This window comes from Tenrec ecaudatus, chromosome 14 (genome assembly GCF_050624435.1).
Source record: "Tenrec ecaudatus isolate mTenEca1 chromosome 14, mTenEca1.hap1, whole genome shotgun sequence".
Taxonomy (NCBI): domain Eukaryota; kingdom Metazoa; phylum Chordata; class Mammalia; order Afrosoricida; family Tenrecidae; genus Tenrec; species Tenrec ecaudatus.
Window position 1 is genome coordinate 97,639,155 of NC_134543.1, and position 16,166 is coordinate 97,655,320.

The 16,166-nt window shown below is 50.5% G+C and overlaps 1 protein-coding gene across 1 annotated transcript; it reads left to right on the top strand.

The window, feature by feature from the left end:
• The first annotated feature begins 2,064 nt into the window (after positions 1 to 2,064).
• Positions 2,065 to 11,918, top strand: KNSTRN (kinetochore localized astrin (SPAG5) binding protein). The gene is made up of 9 exons (XM_075531418.1): positions 2,065 to 2,273; positions 2,518 to 2,612; positions 5,701 to 5,833; positions 6,453 to 6,500; positions 7,227 to 7,332; positions 7,552 to 7,645; positions 9,530 to 9,585; positions 10,271 to 10,345; positions 11,283 to 11,918. Exons 1-9 carry the CDS (start codon positions 2,065 to 2,067, stop codon positions 11,412 to 11,414), a joined length of 948 nt encoding a protein of 315 aa, XP_075387533.1. The 3' UTR covers positions 11,415 to 11,918.
• The last annotated feature ends 4,248 nt before the right edge of the window (positions 11,919 to 16,166 follow it).

Consider the following 16,166-nt stretch of genomic DNA (forward strand, 5'->3'; position numbering starts at 1 on the left):
ATGTGGCAGATGACTATACACTTGGAGGTCAACAGAAGTATGTCAGGGGTTATTCTCCCTAAAGATTATCAGCCATCCAGAGCAAGCAGACACCACTGTTTATCTCACAACAAGTAGGGCCCACTCCCTTCTGATAAAGATAGTAGTAAATTGTTTCCCTGAAGGAGAGCCCAGGGAGGTCAAGCCCACCCAAAGGTGACCAAGGTTAGTCTAGGGTCCGCCAATTTTGTCACATGCACACCCCTAGCTCATCCCCTTCCTGTCATGCTCATGCCTATCAGACATCCCCTTCCTATGATGTGTGTGCCTACTGTACTGCCCCTTCCTGTGACATATGGTTACCTGTAGTCACACCCCCCTAGGTTAGCAATAAAGTTCCCATTCCCCTCTCTTCCTGTTGTCTCCCCCATCCCCTTCCTTTCTCATCGGCTCCCCTTCCTCTCCCCAGTCCTCGCTCCCCTATTCCCTTTCCCCTTGTCCTCCATCCCCTCCCCCTCTCTCTTGTCCTCCAGTCTCCCATCTCCACGTGGACCACCAAGTGAGGGAGAGGTAAGCATGCTACCATGAAATGTGTCTGACTCCATTATTTCAATCTCTCCTCTATCTCATGCTCTCTATGACTTTATTTTATATATATATGCCGTACAATTGCACCTATCAAACCCATGATTGGTTGTGGGGGGCTGGCCTTTCCCCCACAACTTGAGTCATATCCATACCGAAGGCTGTGTGTTCAATAGCAATGCAGCAGGTGTCAGAGGAAACCAGCCTCTAACAACCGAAGGGTCAGTAGGCCCAGTTGTATGATTATAATATAAAGATCATAGTCAAGTCACAGAGGACAGGAAAGATAGGAGAGAGAATAAAATAAAGGAGTCAGACACATAGTAGCGTGCTCAACCCAGTCCCTCTTGATGGTCCATGTGGAGGTGGGAGAGGAGAGAGGAAATTTTTACTGTCTTGGGATATTTATAGGCAGCCATAAGACATGCGTAGTCAATAGTTACATGTGTCACAAGGTGGGTGGGATCTTAAGATCCCTGAGCTCACAGGTGAGGAAACCTCATACCTGCATTGGGGGAAGGTATGAGAGGTCCGGGTGACACAGCTGGAGGAGAGAGCAAGAGGATGTCTGCTTCTGTGCGGAGATCAAATCAATCATGTGCGCACTTTAAGGCAGCATAGCTGTTAGGGGAGAATCCATGGGAACGATATTTAAAGCAGGATAATGTACTTGGACTTAACCTCTCTAACTTACCAAACAGGTGGCTTTCCTACCATGGAATACCAGCTTTCCAGATTCCCTGTCACAAGTTAGGGGATGTATTCCCCGCCATATTTCCCTGGGTTAGTTTCCCACAAGCAGGTATTCAGTAAATATTTGTGGAATGAAATGAATTAATATACAGCATGGAAACCAAACATGAGTCAGAATCTGCTTGACGGCAGTAAGTTTGAGGCTTGCAGAAGGCTATGATCTATATGGTTTCACAGTAAGGGCCCTAAATCCTTTTTTTCCTGAGCAGTGTCCAGTTTATTAGTATCAAAAGGAGAGTCTGAACATAGGAAACTGGCTGGCTTTTACATTGGCATGCTCGAGGTCCTCCGTAAAAACTCAGTAGCATATCTGTTCCATGGACCTGTTTCTGTGGGACGCACTTGAGTGAAGGTGTGCATGACCAGGGCAAACTTGAAGTCTCTGAGAACTCTACCCTGCTTATTAGAGGCTGTTTTGAATCTCTCCTTCATAGGGGATCAGTGCTATCAAAGGTAGGGCCAGTGTTTTATCTGCCATTCTCCTCCTCGCCACGGGCAGCTCTGTGCGGGCCAAAGACCTGGGCTCGGGGCAGTCGGGCACAGTGCGATGTGCCTAACAATCACGGACCAATAATGAGGAGGATTATGACAGCACGGACCTCGTGTGCGTCCCAAGGTCAGGGTCGGACGCGGGCGCCCCATTAGCTCCACTCAGACCTGCAAAGTGCACCCCGCCGAGACCTGCGGGCTCCAACACCAGTGGCCGGGAACCGCAGGCTCCCGCCTCCATTGACCTGACCGTACGGAATGGCAACTCCTAAAGCGCTCCCCCGGGACAGCGCCTTCCGTACAACATGGCAGCCTGCAGGACGCAGGACGCACGCACGCACGCCCGGCCACCGGAAGTTCCCGTTTGAAACGGAGGCGGCGGACGCGATCGGCTGCGCGGCCGTTGCTTCGGAGCGTCTTTTGAAAGAGATCGAGGCGGACTGCCCGTGGGAGCAGCGAGCTCCTGGGTGCGGTGCTCCGGGGACGGGGCCTGGGCTGGACCGGAGGTCATTTCAGATCGCGTCGGGGCTTTGGGGCCAAGTGCAAGTGTACAGACCCTCCCAGAGAAGGCTGCTCGGCCGGCCAGGCCGCGCCCTCCCCGAGCCCCGCACCAGCCGGGATCGCCAGCTGCCCGCCGGGGCGGCCGGGTGGGCGGGAGGCCGGTGCGCCCCGCCGCCCAGCGTTACTTAACCGCCCCCTTGCCTCCGCCAGAGCCCCGCCGTACCACCTCGTCACCATGACCAGCGTGGTGAAGACAGTGTACGCGCTGCAGCCCCCCTCGGTGCTGAATGGCGCCTTGCCCGCAGGTGGGTGTCCGACTCCAGACGCGGTCCACTCGCTGCAGATGAGCCTGGAGTAGCGGGGCCGGGAGGCACGGGCCGGGGGGGGGGAGCGTTCCTTCCTCTCCTTAGCATCCTGCCCTGCGAACAAGGCTTGCTAGGTTCCTGGTGAAACGTTAGACCTGCCCCGCTGACCTCAAAAGCCTATCCTGTGCACCATTCCCCGTTAGATTCGAGACAATTAACGGGGAGAGTATTTATTGTTTGGGCCAGGTCTCTCTTCCCCCAACATTGACACCTTCTGTGTGTCTCATATAGTATTGGTTTAGTGTGTGGGAAAGGCCAGCCCCCCACAACTAATCGGGGATTCGAGAGGCGCAACTGTACGGTTAAAATATATGTAAAGATTATAATAAAGACAGAGAGAACATGAGAGATTGAAATTATGGAGTCAGTCACAATTCATAGTAGCATGCTCACCTCAGCCACACTTGGAGGGAGACTGGGGGCAGGAGAGAGGGGGAGGCTAAGGAAGACAAGGGGAAAGGGAACAGGGGAATGAGGAGGATGAGCCAGTGGAGAGAGGCCAAGGAGAATCGTTACTGCTAACCAAGGCTTACATATCTTTGCGGGGTGTGCAAGCTCACTAATTACAGGTAAAGGCATACGTCACAGGAAGGGGTTGCAGTATAGGTTATACAGCAATGAGAGGGGGTGGTCTAGGGATATATATGCAATAGGAAGAGGAGGGATTGGGGGTATACATGTGACAAGATGGGCGGATCCTAGATTCAGGATGGCAGCCTAACTTTGTCACTGAGCAGCTTTGACCTGGTCTCTGAATCTCCATAGAAACCATTATCAGTAGGGTCCCCACCTACAGGGACCAGACTTTAGGGAGAGGTAACCCATTGTCCTTAACAGCAGGGTGGGACTTGTGGTGGGACCTGCAGTGGTCTGGCAGCTGACTGCCTTCAGGGAGTATACTTGGCAATCATTTACCATTAGCTTGCAAGCAGTGTCCTAAGTCTAACATATATTTGGGGGAGTACCTGTTCAAGTGAAATAGAGAGGGGTCAGACTAACCAGTGTATATGAGACTGCTTGCGGAGGCGTGTATAAAAGACCACCTTACTTGTGGTCCATGGACAGCCGTTGTGTAGGATCTGGAATTGTCAGCCATCTGGTAGCGCTGAATAAACTTCAGCCACTAGGGAACCCAGAGATTGTGCCCAGCTGTGAGTGACCCCTCCCCAGATGCGTGATCACAGCGCGTTGATGAGCTCCAGAAAAAGGTCTGATCTGTGGGGCAAATGGGCTTTTCTCCAAAGGGTCACACGTTCTGTTGCCTCAGAGCTGTGGGAGGAACTGGAGCCAAACGCCATTCTTTCTTAAGATCTCAGTTGCCCTTTGTACAGTGAGGACTGACCAGCTTTCCCCAAACAAGATAAAGTGTTCATGTCTTTGCCCTTTAACCTCGTCCCCTGCTTAGGGTCATATGGTAGAGTGGACAATGCACTGAGCTACTGATCACAATGTCCGCTGTTTGAACTACCAGACACTCCCTGGGGGAAATGAGGCCCTCTACTCCCATAAAGACCTGGACACCCAAAGGGGCAGCAGGGTAGGGGCCTAAGCCTGCCCTCCAGGGTTATGAGTCACAATCAACAGCAGTGAGTTGTTTTGTTGTTGTGTGTGTGTGTGTGTAAAATTTTCCCATTCTAAATTACTAAACTAGGGGTGGTTGAGGGTGAGTGTAAGCTAGTAGAAAAAATTAGTGAGCGCCTATGTGGCCAGGGCTGGAAGGACAGAATCCTAACTTGTAGTGAGCTGGGTTTGAGTGATGAGATCAGGCCGGGCACATGTCGGTGGCTGGTGTTAGAATGACTAAGAGACAGCAGGAATATAAATCCACATTTTTCCAATTGGCCTGTGTTGGCTATTTTTCTAGCTTTGTAAAAAACATGCATTATGTTACCCACTCAAAACACTAAGGTTTAAAGAGGTAACACATGCCCAAAAGGAAACTCCCACCCCACCTCTCCCAAACAAGGCAAAATGCTGGCAACCAGCTGCACGTTTGAAACTACTTAGGTTACGTGTCACCCTCATCAGCGGGGCAAGGTTAAAGGGCAAAGACCTGGAGAGGGTTGAAGAGGTTCTGCCCAGAAATGCTCTGCTCCTGGCTTCTTTTTTTTTTCCTCTTAAATAATTTTATCGGGGCTCTTAAAGCTCTTATAACATTCATTTCATCAATTGTATCAAGCGTATTTGTACAAATGTTGTTATCATCTCTTTCTAAACATTTCATTTCTATCTGATGCCTTGGTATCAGCTCCTCTTTTTCCCCTCCCTCCCCGCTCTGCTCCTGGCTCTTGAGGGCAGTGAGACCCCTGTTCCTGCTTCTGGGATGGCTTGGACCGCAAAACTGGCCAGTCCCACAGTCTGTCCGCCCTATTGCTTGGGCCCAGCCAGCCATTGGGGGGGAGGTTAGGGAGGTCGGGCTGGAAGAGCCATGCCACGTCGGTCACTGCACTGCAGCGGTTTGCCCTGCTGACCTCCACACTTCCTCCCCTTCAGTCATTCGTCTGCCCTCTTCAACTCCACATTCGCATCTCTCCTCTGCTCACTCCGTCTGCACTGTCACTTTTAAAAAAGGCCTTTTGGTTTCTGTCTGCCTTCATGGCTGCCACAATGAGCTCAACAGAACGGTGACTGCGAGGAAGGCACGGGACTGGGCGACAGGGCCCGGCTCCGTGGCACCCAACAGCCACATCTGCAGTTCATCCCGAAGTCTCTCTTCTGAACTAATCTTCAAGACAGCTTGGCCAGAAGGGTTAGGACAGCGTTTCTCAACCTGTGGGTCGCGACCCCATTGGGGGGTAAAATGACCCTTTCACAGGGGCTGCCGGATTCATCACAGTAGCAAAATGACAGTGATGAAGTAGCAACGAAAATGATTTTAGGGTTGGGGGTCACCACCACCTGACAGGGCCGCGGCAGGTGGAAGCTGGAGAACCACTGGGTTAAGACAGCGAGGAACAGACCGCTGTTGTGAGGTTGCAGCTGTGGGGTCCTGCTCCCTGCGCCTTCATATTCTTGTCTCCCTCTACAGACAGACAGTCTCGAGTTACATCTAAAAGTCTGCTGCCCGTGAAGACCAAAGAGGTGGACCCTACCAAACTGCTTCATGCGGCCGGTGCGGAGGCCGAGATGACAAGAGTCATCAAAGCACGGCGAGAGAATGGGTAAGAGCCGATCATTGGTCTCCAGGTAGGACATCTTGCTAGAAATTTCTCAGTGCCGAGAAGGCGGGAGTAGGGTTTCCAGCAGCCTGAGCCACCTGCTAAGGGTCAGCCTGTAATCCGTGACGTCGAGCAGAGCGGCACCACTGAGTCGATGCTCAGGCTCCTCCACGCTGCTCTGCCGACGAGACATCGCAAAGACCAGAGAGTGTACCAGCGGCAGGACCGTGCGCAAGCACCCGCTGGGAACGACACGGATGGGATGTGGGACCTCGTTTTTAACCGAGGCTTTTGGTCTGAGTCTAGTCTAGTCTTGCTCCAGAGGGGGAGAGTCCGTCCCCAGCACAGCTCTCATTTCCCATGTGAGTAAGGTTGGCCTGAGGTGACCACGCCTTCCTGGGCAGACGCAGGTCTGCCGGGTTGGTGGGTTTGGTGGTCAGGAAAGTGGCCTGTCTCCTCAGTCTGTGATAAAGCACAAGTCTGCACAGACCCTCCGGGCACCCACTTGTGTGCTGTTTTCTTAGCGTCTGACCTCAGACACAGAAACACGGCTTCTTGTTCTGCTTTGTTCCTCACGCATAGCGGGGCTTGCTGCTTCATTGCTTTGCTTTTGCCTCTCCAGGCAGATGAGAGCTGCAGACACTGCCATTAGGAAGAACAGCAGGAAGAGGTGAGTCAGCATCCGGGGACAGGAAACTGGCTGTCGTCGTGGGGTGGGGTGTGTCTGTCCTTACTGGACTGGGATTGTACATTGGAATCACTCCTGGAAACTTGGGTGAGCTTCTTATGAGTGAGGCTGCAGGTTTGAGAACCTCTCTGAGCAAGAATCAGTGATGCTGCTGTCTTGCGAACCAGGCATGAGCTTACTGGACACCCTGCCAGGACCAGTGCTGATGGAAAATTGGCCCACTAGCAGCAGTGGGGGCCTTCGCTGTGGGTTCATGGCTCAGAGGGGTTGGGGTGGGTGAAATTTCCTTCAGGGCATTCCAACTCTTGGTGACCCCGTGGGTACAATGTGGAACTGCTCCACGGTTTTCCAAGCTGTGCTCTTCAGGAAGTAGATGGCCAGGCCGTTCTTCCGCAGCTCTTCTGGGTGGATTCAGGCTGCCAGTCTCAATGAATAGTCGGCCTCTGAGCTGATTCCACCACCCAAGGTTGTTACTTATTAAGCACTCAGCATGCCTGCTCTGCTGAGATTGGAGATGCATTGTTGCATCTGTTTTTCCTAATTAATACTGTGAGCCATGGGTGTTGCCCTAATTCAGGAAATGAGGAAGCTGCACGGACTTGCAAGCCCCTGACGGTCGCGTGATGAAGCCAGGGTTCAAACCCCTGTGTGTGTAACTCCACAGCCCCTGGCCTTGACCCTTCAGGTAACCTACAATTGTCACTACAGCTACAAGCCATTGATTAAGCAGAAACCAGAAGAGGAGCTCAAGGACAAGAACCAGCTCTTAGAGTCAGTCAACAAGCAGCTGCACCTGAAACTGACTGAAACTCAGGTAAGAGACATACCAGCCCCCTGCCCTCAGCTGCCACCAGGACAATGCACGCAGTAGCTTGGGGATGTCCCCTGGGCAGGAGCCATTGGGTAATGCCCAGGGTCCACTAGGCCAGAAATAAAGGACACCAGGCTTGTGCTGTGGCTGCCTGGGGGCCAGGGAAACAATGACTACCCCAAGGGGAAGGAGGCCTGACCTGTCTGCCTGGCACCCCAACAGGGAGAGCTGAAAGACCTGACTCAGAAGGTGGAGCTGCTGGAGAAGTTTCAGGACAATTGTTTGGCCATTTTGGAGAGCAAGGGCATCAGCCCAGGTGAGAGACCGAGACACTGTGTGCCTGCCTGAGAGGGATCCGGACTGGTGACTGGCCAGCATCTGGCAGTCCGCTGGGGCAAGGGGCCTATCAAAGCCCTAAACGTTTCATATGCTGCTTTCTCCCTCATGGGCTGCTGGGTGTCTCTAGTAGAATTCTAGGGAGTTCTAGAGAGAGTGATTTAGCTCTGCTTTTCTGAACACAATGCCATCCATGTGGGCCCAACAGGTATGGCATTTCAAACAGAGCACCCTGCCAACTCTGCCCAGTGGGAAGAGGGTGACATGATGCCATTTCAAGGGTTCCTAAAACCTGGCTAACCATCAGCATCCCTGTGCTGAAATGTAACCCCTGATCTGCCCCTGCTCCTGGAGAGCAGAGTCCGTAGCAGAGCCAGAGAGAGGGGACCCAGCCCCCTTTACATAAAGCAGTGTTGACTTTGAATGATACAGTTAACCCAGACCAGGAAAATGTTTACTTGTGCTTTATTGACCAGGCAGATGCATTTGACTAGATCATAATAAGTTGTGGATAATGTTGCGAAAAAAGGAATTCCAGACTAAGAAGTACATCTAAGAGAACAAGGGCTACTCAGAAACGAACACTGCCGTCAAGTGGGTGCCGACTCGCAGCGACCATGTAGACAGGGTAGAACCGCCCATGTGGGTTTCTGAGACAGGAACTCTGCAGGAGGAGAAAGCCTCATCTTCCTCCTGCAGAGCAGCTGGTGGTTTCCAACTGGTGACCTTCTGGTTCTCGGCCCAACTCATAGCTCACTTTGCCACCCTGGCTGCCCTTAAAGGGATCCTGCCTGGTCTCGGGCCAGGGACGGCACGCCTAAGGATTGTCTCCTTGCACCGTGCTTACTCAGTGTGTGCTGGAGAAATAATGGAGAAGCTGGACTATATGAGGAAAAATGGAGCAGCAGGAAGAAGACGTTTAAGAACTGCCGTGTGCAGATGACGCATCTGGCTCGCTAAAATCAAAGCACTGCTGAGGAAGCTCAAGGACCACAGCCTTCCGAATGGACTACACGTCCACATAAACAAAGCCCTTCCAGCTCGACCAGTAAGCAGCATCTTGATCATCGTTATCAAGAATCTCATTTTCACTTGGATCCTAATGTTTATGGAAGCAGAAGATATATACACACATTATATATCCATGTATAGATTGATAGATGATCCAGCCTTAGAAGCAACAATGTGAGACTTCAGTGTGTACTTTGGACATGTTATTAGGACAAACCAGTGCCTGGAGCAGGAGCTCATGCGTGGTAAACGAGAGGGCCGATGAAAAAGTGGAAGGCCTCCAGGAGAGGGACTGATAACGAGGCGACAGTGTACGTCTGTGTACGTGTGCAGGTCTTTAAGGAGCCCGGGTGGAAGAGCGGGTTACAAGTTGGACTGCTAACTCGAGGTTAGCGGTTTGAACTACTCACCATGCACCTGCCAGCTGCTTCTCAAAAGCAAGAGAAGACTGGGCTCCCAGGAAGACTTTCAGCCCTCGAGACCCAAGTGGGCAGTTCTACTGCCGGTCGCTGTGAGTCGGGATTGACTGGGTGTCAGTGAGTTTGTTTTCTGTTTGTGTTACTTTCACCTAATGGCAGTAATAACAATAATAAAACGTCTAGCATACATTTCCTTTGGAGAAATTACAGTGCATTTCCTCGAAGGTAAGAAGAAAGTAGAAGGCATTTTTGTTTATATCCAAGCCTGCCCAGAGCAAGCCGGCGTGGCCCTGGCACAGTGAGACTGCGGGAGGGCACCGGGTGCCCGCTGCAGTGCTCCTCGGGAAGGTGCCTGCCTGGGCGCGTGCGGGGAGGGGGTTTGTGGAAGGCGAGCTCTCCTCGCGCGGCTGATTGTCCTGCATCTCTGCTTTCAGGGAGCGAGGCCCTGAGGCCGCAGCAGGAATCCAGTCCGGATCACACAGACTCTGTGGTGAGGGCAAAGGAGCGGCTGGTGGGGGGCAAGGGGCCGGAGCAGGGCGGTCAGTCTTCGAAGGCCCCTGCTCTGAGCTCAGTTCCCCGCAAGGAGCAGGCCGTGGTCCTCCATGAGAGAGGGAGAGAGTTGAGGGGCTGGGATTCTCAAGAGCGCCTATTTCACTTGGAAGTTGGCTTTGGGCTGAGAGACAGGAATGAGTCTAGGCCGCACGGGCGCGGCTGCACTTCTCCAAATTCCTCCCCGAGTCCTCGGCCAACCTGAGGTAAACTTGGGTTCTTGGCTTCTGTGAGATTCTGTCTTTTGACCTCTGGGGTCCCACCTCATCGTCATGCGCCGTCTGTCTGCACCTCTGGGCTGACTGAGTGCCTGCGTGCATGTTCAGTAAATTAGTTGAAGGGGCTTAAAAGACCAGCCCCTCGTATCAAGTCAGTTCCAGCTCATAGCAACTCGACTCGGGGTTGCCAAGACTCCGTCTCTACCACAGCTTCATCTCTCGCCCAGAGAGCGGCTGGTGGGTTTCCTTGTGCTTCGCAGCAGCCCCGCAGGGGCCACGCTGCCACCAAGGTGCTCAGCAGGGGGTCCGCGGCTTCAGCTGTCATTGTGCACGAAGAGACTCACACGAGTGCCACATCCCCGTCAGGATTTGTTCATTGGACTGTGTTGCATTGTGCTTTGCCCGTAGTTGCTGTTGGAAACATTGCAAGATGAGCTGAAGCTGTTTAATGAGACAGCCAGGAAGCAGATGGAGGAGTTACAGGTAAGAGAGCGGCAGCCAGCACGCTGAGGCACAGTGACCTGCTTGCTACTGCAGTGCGTGGATTTCTGGAAGGCTCGCTCTTTCTGTTTATTTGTGACTGTTGACTTTGGGGTTTCAGTGTACAGAGAATTCAACTCTCCCAATATTAACCTCTGATATGACTGTGCTCTATTTGTCCAAACCCAGTCAACATTGGGGCGATGTTGTTCACTACATCCCAGAATGCATGTGGATTCACCTATTGCTCCATGAAGTTCCTTTTTCTGTCCAGGGGCTCTCTCAGAGTTGTTGGCATTTCCAGGGCATCCATAAGGCAATGTATGGCAGCCTAGATTACTTACTCCGAACGGAGCGCTGGGACCTGGACACGGTGCGCTCGGCAGGCTTCTCTAGAGAAACAGCCAGGACACATGGGACAATCCCTGTATATCAGGGTAGGTTGACAGAAAGGGCAGACAGCAGCAAAGCAGTCCACGCAGCAGTACCGAGAGCTCAGCCCAGCTCACTTCCATGGGACAGTGAGTAGACTGCAGGTCTTTCTCGCTCACACTGCCACTGGCTCATGGTCAAGGGAGCAGGCAGTGGGTCTGGACGACTTGAATGAGCCGTCAGACTGCTGAATCATGTCAGAGTGTATTGCTCCGGGTTACGTTTAGGAATCTAGAGATAGAGACGCAGTTCCCAAGAGCAGCATCTCTCTCACCACCATCAAGGCGATGCTGACTCAGCGACCCCATAGCACAGGCTAGAACTGCCGCCGAGTGTCCGGGACTGGTCACTAGTTACAGGAGCAGAAGGCCCGCCTTTCTCTGAAAGAGCAGCAGAGGCAAACAAGAACTGTTTCCATGGTTTCCTGAGTGGAATGGAAACTGTTGTCGTGTGATATCGAGTTCTGTTCGGCTTCTCAGTGGGTGTGTTTTCATGTCTTTCCATGCAGGCCTTAAAGGTAAAACTCAAGACAAAGGAAGAAGAAAGGATCCGATTCCTGGAACAGCAAAGCATATGTAACAACAAAGTGAACGATTTTACAACCGCCCTTGAGGAAATGGAGCAGCTTTTAGAGATGTGATCAGAATGAAGGCCCAGGGCTCCCTCCGGGGAAGCCCCTCAGGACGTGTGCTTCGCCACGACCTGGGACTCACCATCCCCTGAAGGAAAAGAGCGTCTGCGTAGGATTAAGGACAGGTTTATGCTGGAGTGGCCATTCCTCCTGGAAGCGGGGGTTCCCAACAGCTTGGTCAGAGCTAGATCGAAGGGGCTGGAGGCACGGATGGACCTCCTGGCCCGGAACAGCCCTCCATTCACCTCGGGAGACTAAAGCAGCCACAGCCAGAGGCTTTGCATGATCACACTCACATTTTCAGGAAGAACACAGTTGTACAGTGGAGCACGGGTGCTCCATAAGCGACACCACGGAGGAAGGAGTCCTGCTGTCTGTCCCCTTCTCCCCAGAACACTCTCCTCCCTCCTGGTCGGGCTTCCATGCCTCATTGTGAATTTACGAGCTTGAAGGAGCTTGAAATGGTTTGACTTAATAAATGAGGTGAAGGTACAGTAATGACACCTGAAACAATATGCCTTGGAGCTGTAAATTGAAGTCGCTTTTTTTTTATTATTTGAAAATATTTTTTAAAGGCACGACTTGTAAAAATTTTAAAACATTCTGAATGTAACAGTGAGGAATGAAAAAAAAAGCATTTTAACCTAAATATGCCCACTGGGACACTAGTGAACTAGTGAACTAAAAGTTGACAAGTTCAAGGCTGAACACAATGTTTTGATTCCTCTCTGTGACTGGCCTCCATCTTCCAGGATCCGGAGTGTGAGCAGTAGATGCCTGACTCCGCCTGTCCCCGCAGCATGAAGCGTGCAACTCTGTTTGTAGTGTGCTTTGCCTGCTAAATCCTGCCCTGGCCGAGGCCCTGGGGCCTTTAGTCAAGTGAAGTCCACGGCCATGTTTGATTTCTTAGTCAAGCCAGACGGACTTGAACTTTGGCCACCATTTTCTGCTCTTCTCCATTTTCTCTTCTTTCTGCCCATTATCCTTCATCTTTGTTACTTTCCCATCAAGCCAAGGAGCATCTCCACTCTGGCTCAAAAGGCTAGAATTGTTTGCCCTCAAGCGACCGACCATCCATTGGATGTGTTTCTGCCATATGAACTCCAGCCTCTAAATCTATAGAGACAGCCACCGGATTGATGGTTTCCTAGGGTCATGTCTGGGAAGGTCAACAGGAATGGGAGCTAATAGTACAAGGAAGAAGAAATGTCCTCAGGTTGATGATAGTGGTGATTACATAAATCTTGAATATGGTTGAACTCTTGAGAATAAGATGTGTGAATTATGTTAAAACTTTTAAAGAAAATTCAAGTATTTACTAATAGAACATCAGGGACTGCTTAACTTCTCAAAAACCTTGGAATCAGACTGAACAGCTATCACTACTGTTTCACCTCGAAAGACTGAATTAGCCACATAATCTAATGTTGACACTGACCTACTTTGAGCTAATAATTTTCATTGCGGCTGACAGATGTTGAATATTACTGTAATTTTCTCACAAATCTAAAATATTCCTGTGAGTTTGCCCTGTGAGACGGAGCATTGACTTAGTCTGGAAACCACAGACACGGGTAATAGGGAATCACTGGCAGATTCTCAGCAGGAAAAGTCATGATAAAAGTTAGAGGAAAATGAATATGACCTTGGTGTAAAAGCTGGAAGACAAGATTAAGAGAATAGGGTGTACTGAGACACTGGTTACTGTCCACTAGCACACACTTCTATCAAGCCGCCTGGGTCAGTGGTTTGCTGGTTACAATGCTGTAGTCCCCCCCTTGATCTGACGTCATTAGGGTGGTGTGCAATGCTCTAGCTCCGGTTAAAACCCTGATAGGTATTTTTCCCTGTGGTGAAACCTGCATCACCTTTTATCATATAAGACAGAAATAAAAGGTGAGGGAAGCTACCTGAGAAAGGGCTCCCCTACTACCAAGAAAAAAACCGGGATTGGGTGTGTCCTTTGGACCCAGAGTCCCTATGCTGAGAACCTCCGAGGCCCAGGGGGAGATTGAGGCCGAAACATGAAGCTCTCCAGGGAATACAGGTGGAAAAGCTGGCACACCAGCCCCACATAGTGAAAGGAGACAGGGACTTTCCCTCGGAACCAACACAGTACCTCCCCCCCCCCTTATGGGACCACATGTATATGAAGGTGTACCCCCCCAAAAAACCAAAACGATTATTTTTTTCAAAGCTATGTAAGTTGTTTTTTTTACAAAACAACCTTATCGCCTTCAAAGTATTCTACATTAATTACACAATACGTTTGTCAAATCTGCCATTCCAATCTTGGAAACATTTTTCAAACTCATGTTTGGAGGACTGACCACCTCGTTTTTTGTTTTTCCTCCTCTTCTATGTCATCAAAACCCTGTTCTTTCATGTCCCTCTTCATGCATGTAAACAAAAAGTCATATGGATTGAGGTCAGGTGCATGGGGGAAGAGAGGCATGCTGGTTTTTGCCCAAAACTGGCGCACTGAGATGACTGTGAGCAGGTGCGTTGTCATAGTAGCCAAACCAGTCCCCATCTGCCACAAATCAGGCCTTTTTTGTCACCCCTGTTAGTTATCTTTTCAGAACCTCTCAATAGTTTTAGCAGTCTGGCCTGGGTAAGAAACTCCAAATGCACTACAACAGTTTGGTCTCTTCAGGAAGTTGATGGACATCCAGAATAGGGATTGTCATCAATTAGCATTTTGCCTTTTTTGAAACTAGAAAATCACTTGTACACTTGTTTTTCCCCTAGCATTGCCCTTGTAAGCTGTGTTCAACATCACAACACTTTCTGTGGCATTTTTCCCCGAGCAGAAAACAAATAAACAGCTGTATACTGTTTTCTTAAGTTGGCCATTATGCTAAATGATGTTCGAGTGAAATTGCTTTTATGAAAAAATTCATTGTGGCCAGAGAACCGTCTTAGGTGATGCCACTGGATACACTAACACAGAACACGTTGTTTGATGCTTGCCTAGCAGGAAAAATACATAGTGTGAAGGCTCTGTTACGCCCAGCATGCTTCTGGTTTTGGAGGGGTTACCCCTTGTATGTAGTTGGATACTCTCCAAATGGATGTTAAGCAACACATACCTGCATTCATTGCTTGTCTATTGTGATGTCTTGTATGCCACTATAATGCTGGACGCTATTTCAAATAACAGCAGGGTCACTGTGGGGTACCTGCCCCCACCCCTCCAGTGGGTCCAAGGGGCAGCTGTGTAATTGAGGAATAAATTAGACATCAGACAAGATAAAATATGCAAGGGCTCACCTTGGCAATCATGACTTCAGGAGTCAAGGCCACGAGCAGAGAGCATATCTATATCCAATCAAGGCTTATGTAGGGGGCGTGCAAGTTCCCCTACTACAGGTAAGCACATAATAAAGTGGACTGTACCCTAACTAAAGGTCCCTGAATACATTGCAAAAGTAACCCAACACCAGTGCCAGGGACAGATAAGGGGAGTGACTGTCTTCAGCGCCTAGAGGGCAAAAGCACTATGTGCCTGTAATTGTGGAACACATCATCCATTGTTCAGCTATGAGTTCACGTGGAAGTGATGGAAAATATTCATTACAGCCAAAATACAGCTTTAAGTATATGCCACCTGAAGAGCAGATTTGATCAATTGAACACTAATAATAGACCAAAGCTTTAGGGGATGACATCAAGAATATCATGAGAGAAGAAAGAAAAAGTTCATTTAAAAGACAAGAAAGAAAAGATGAAATGGAGTATCAGGAGAGGTGTGTGTGTGGGGGGGGGGGGGATGTCAGGGTAAACCAGGCCCGAACGAGGAGAGATTCTGAGCAAACAGAAGACATGGTGAAGTAAAAGCTGAGCAGCAATGTCCAAGGCATCTAGAAAAGAAAAAGTATGAGAGGGTATACCCCTTCCCCACCCCCCCTCCATAAAATGGATTGTTTTTTCCCAAGCTCTTGTGATAGTTAAGGTTTATTGTGCCAACCTGGCCGATAAACATGTGGGATTGATTGAAGGGCAGAGAGAGAAATGGCTTGGCGAGCCTCGCCTGTCTTGCTCTTGTTCTCTGATGGTTGCAACAATGTGTGTCTGCCTTAACTGCTAGTTCTCTGCCTCAGCTGGCAAGGCTCACTTCCTACAAGACTTCTCTGAGGAGAAGCCACATGGACCCACCCTGATGCAGCCCTGCGTGCTGCAGAAGCCGCGTGGAAACCCCTTCCAGCACTGAGATGCTTACACGCTCACTGATTTGATTCGGCTTTCCTACATTTGGCGCCATTGCCTGTGTTTGAGGACTTTGTAGATCAATGTTGGACATAATAGGCTAATGTCGGACTTATGGGCTAGGACTGGACTGGGTTGGGATGCTTAATGTACAATTACTCTTTATATAGAATCCTCTCATAAAATATGAGTGTTGGACTTCTGGGAAGATGGCGACGGAGTGACACATACCAGAGTGACTCGGCAAAATCCAGCCCAGGAGAGTTGCTTAGAGGGAAATTCAACACTGCTGGATCGCAGGAGGAGCATCATAAAGATAAGTAGGCACAGACCCACAAGGTTTTGAGGGGCTGGGGGCTTCTGGCTTACCTCGGTGGAAGTTGGCTGGGGCTTGGCCCTGCCACTGTCTCTGCTGGAGCCAGGACCATTTGGAGCCCAGCCATTGTATCTTCCGGAACCGAGACCATTTGGAGCCTGTAGCGGGGCTTGGTCTCAACACAGCCACAATTCCCTCCCACTCCCCCCACCCCCCAGTCAGCTGCAACAATAGTG

Excerpts from the sequence above, each read along its gene's own strand:
- KNSTRN (XM_075531418.1), top strand. The coding sequence starts at position 2,065 with ATGGCAACTCCTAAAGCGCTCCCCCGGGACAGCGCCTTCCGTACAACA. Across the intron at positions 6,501-7,226 it reads AGGAAGAACAGCAGGAAGAG|CTACAAGCCATTGATTAAGC; the intron begins GTGAGTCAGCAT and ends TTGTCACTACAG. Across the intron at positions 7,333-7,551 it reads TGAAACTGACTGAAACTCAG|GGAGAGCTGAAAGACCTGAC; the intron begins GTAAGAGACATA and ends GCACCCCAACAG.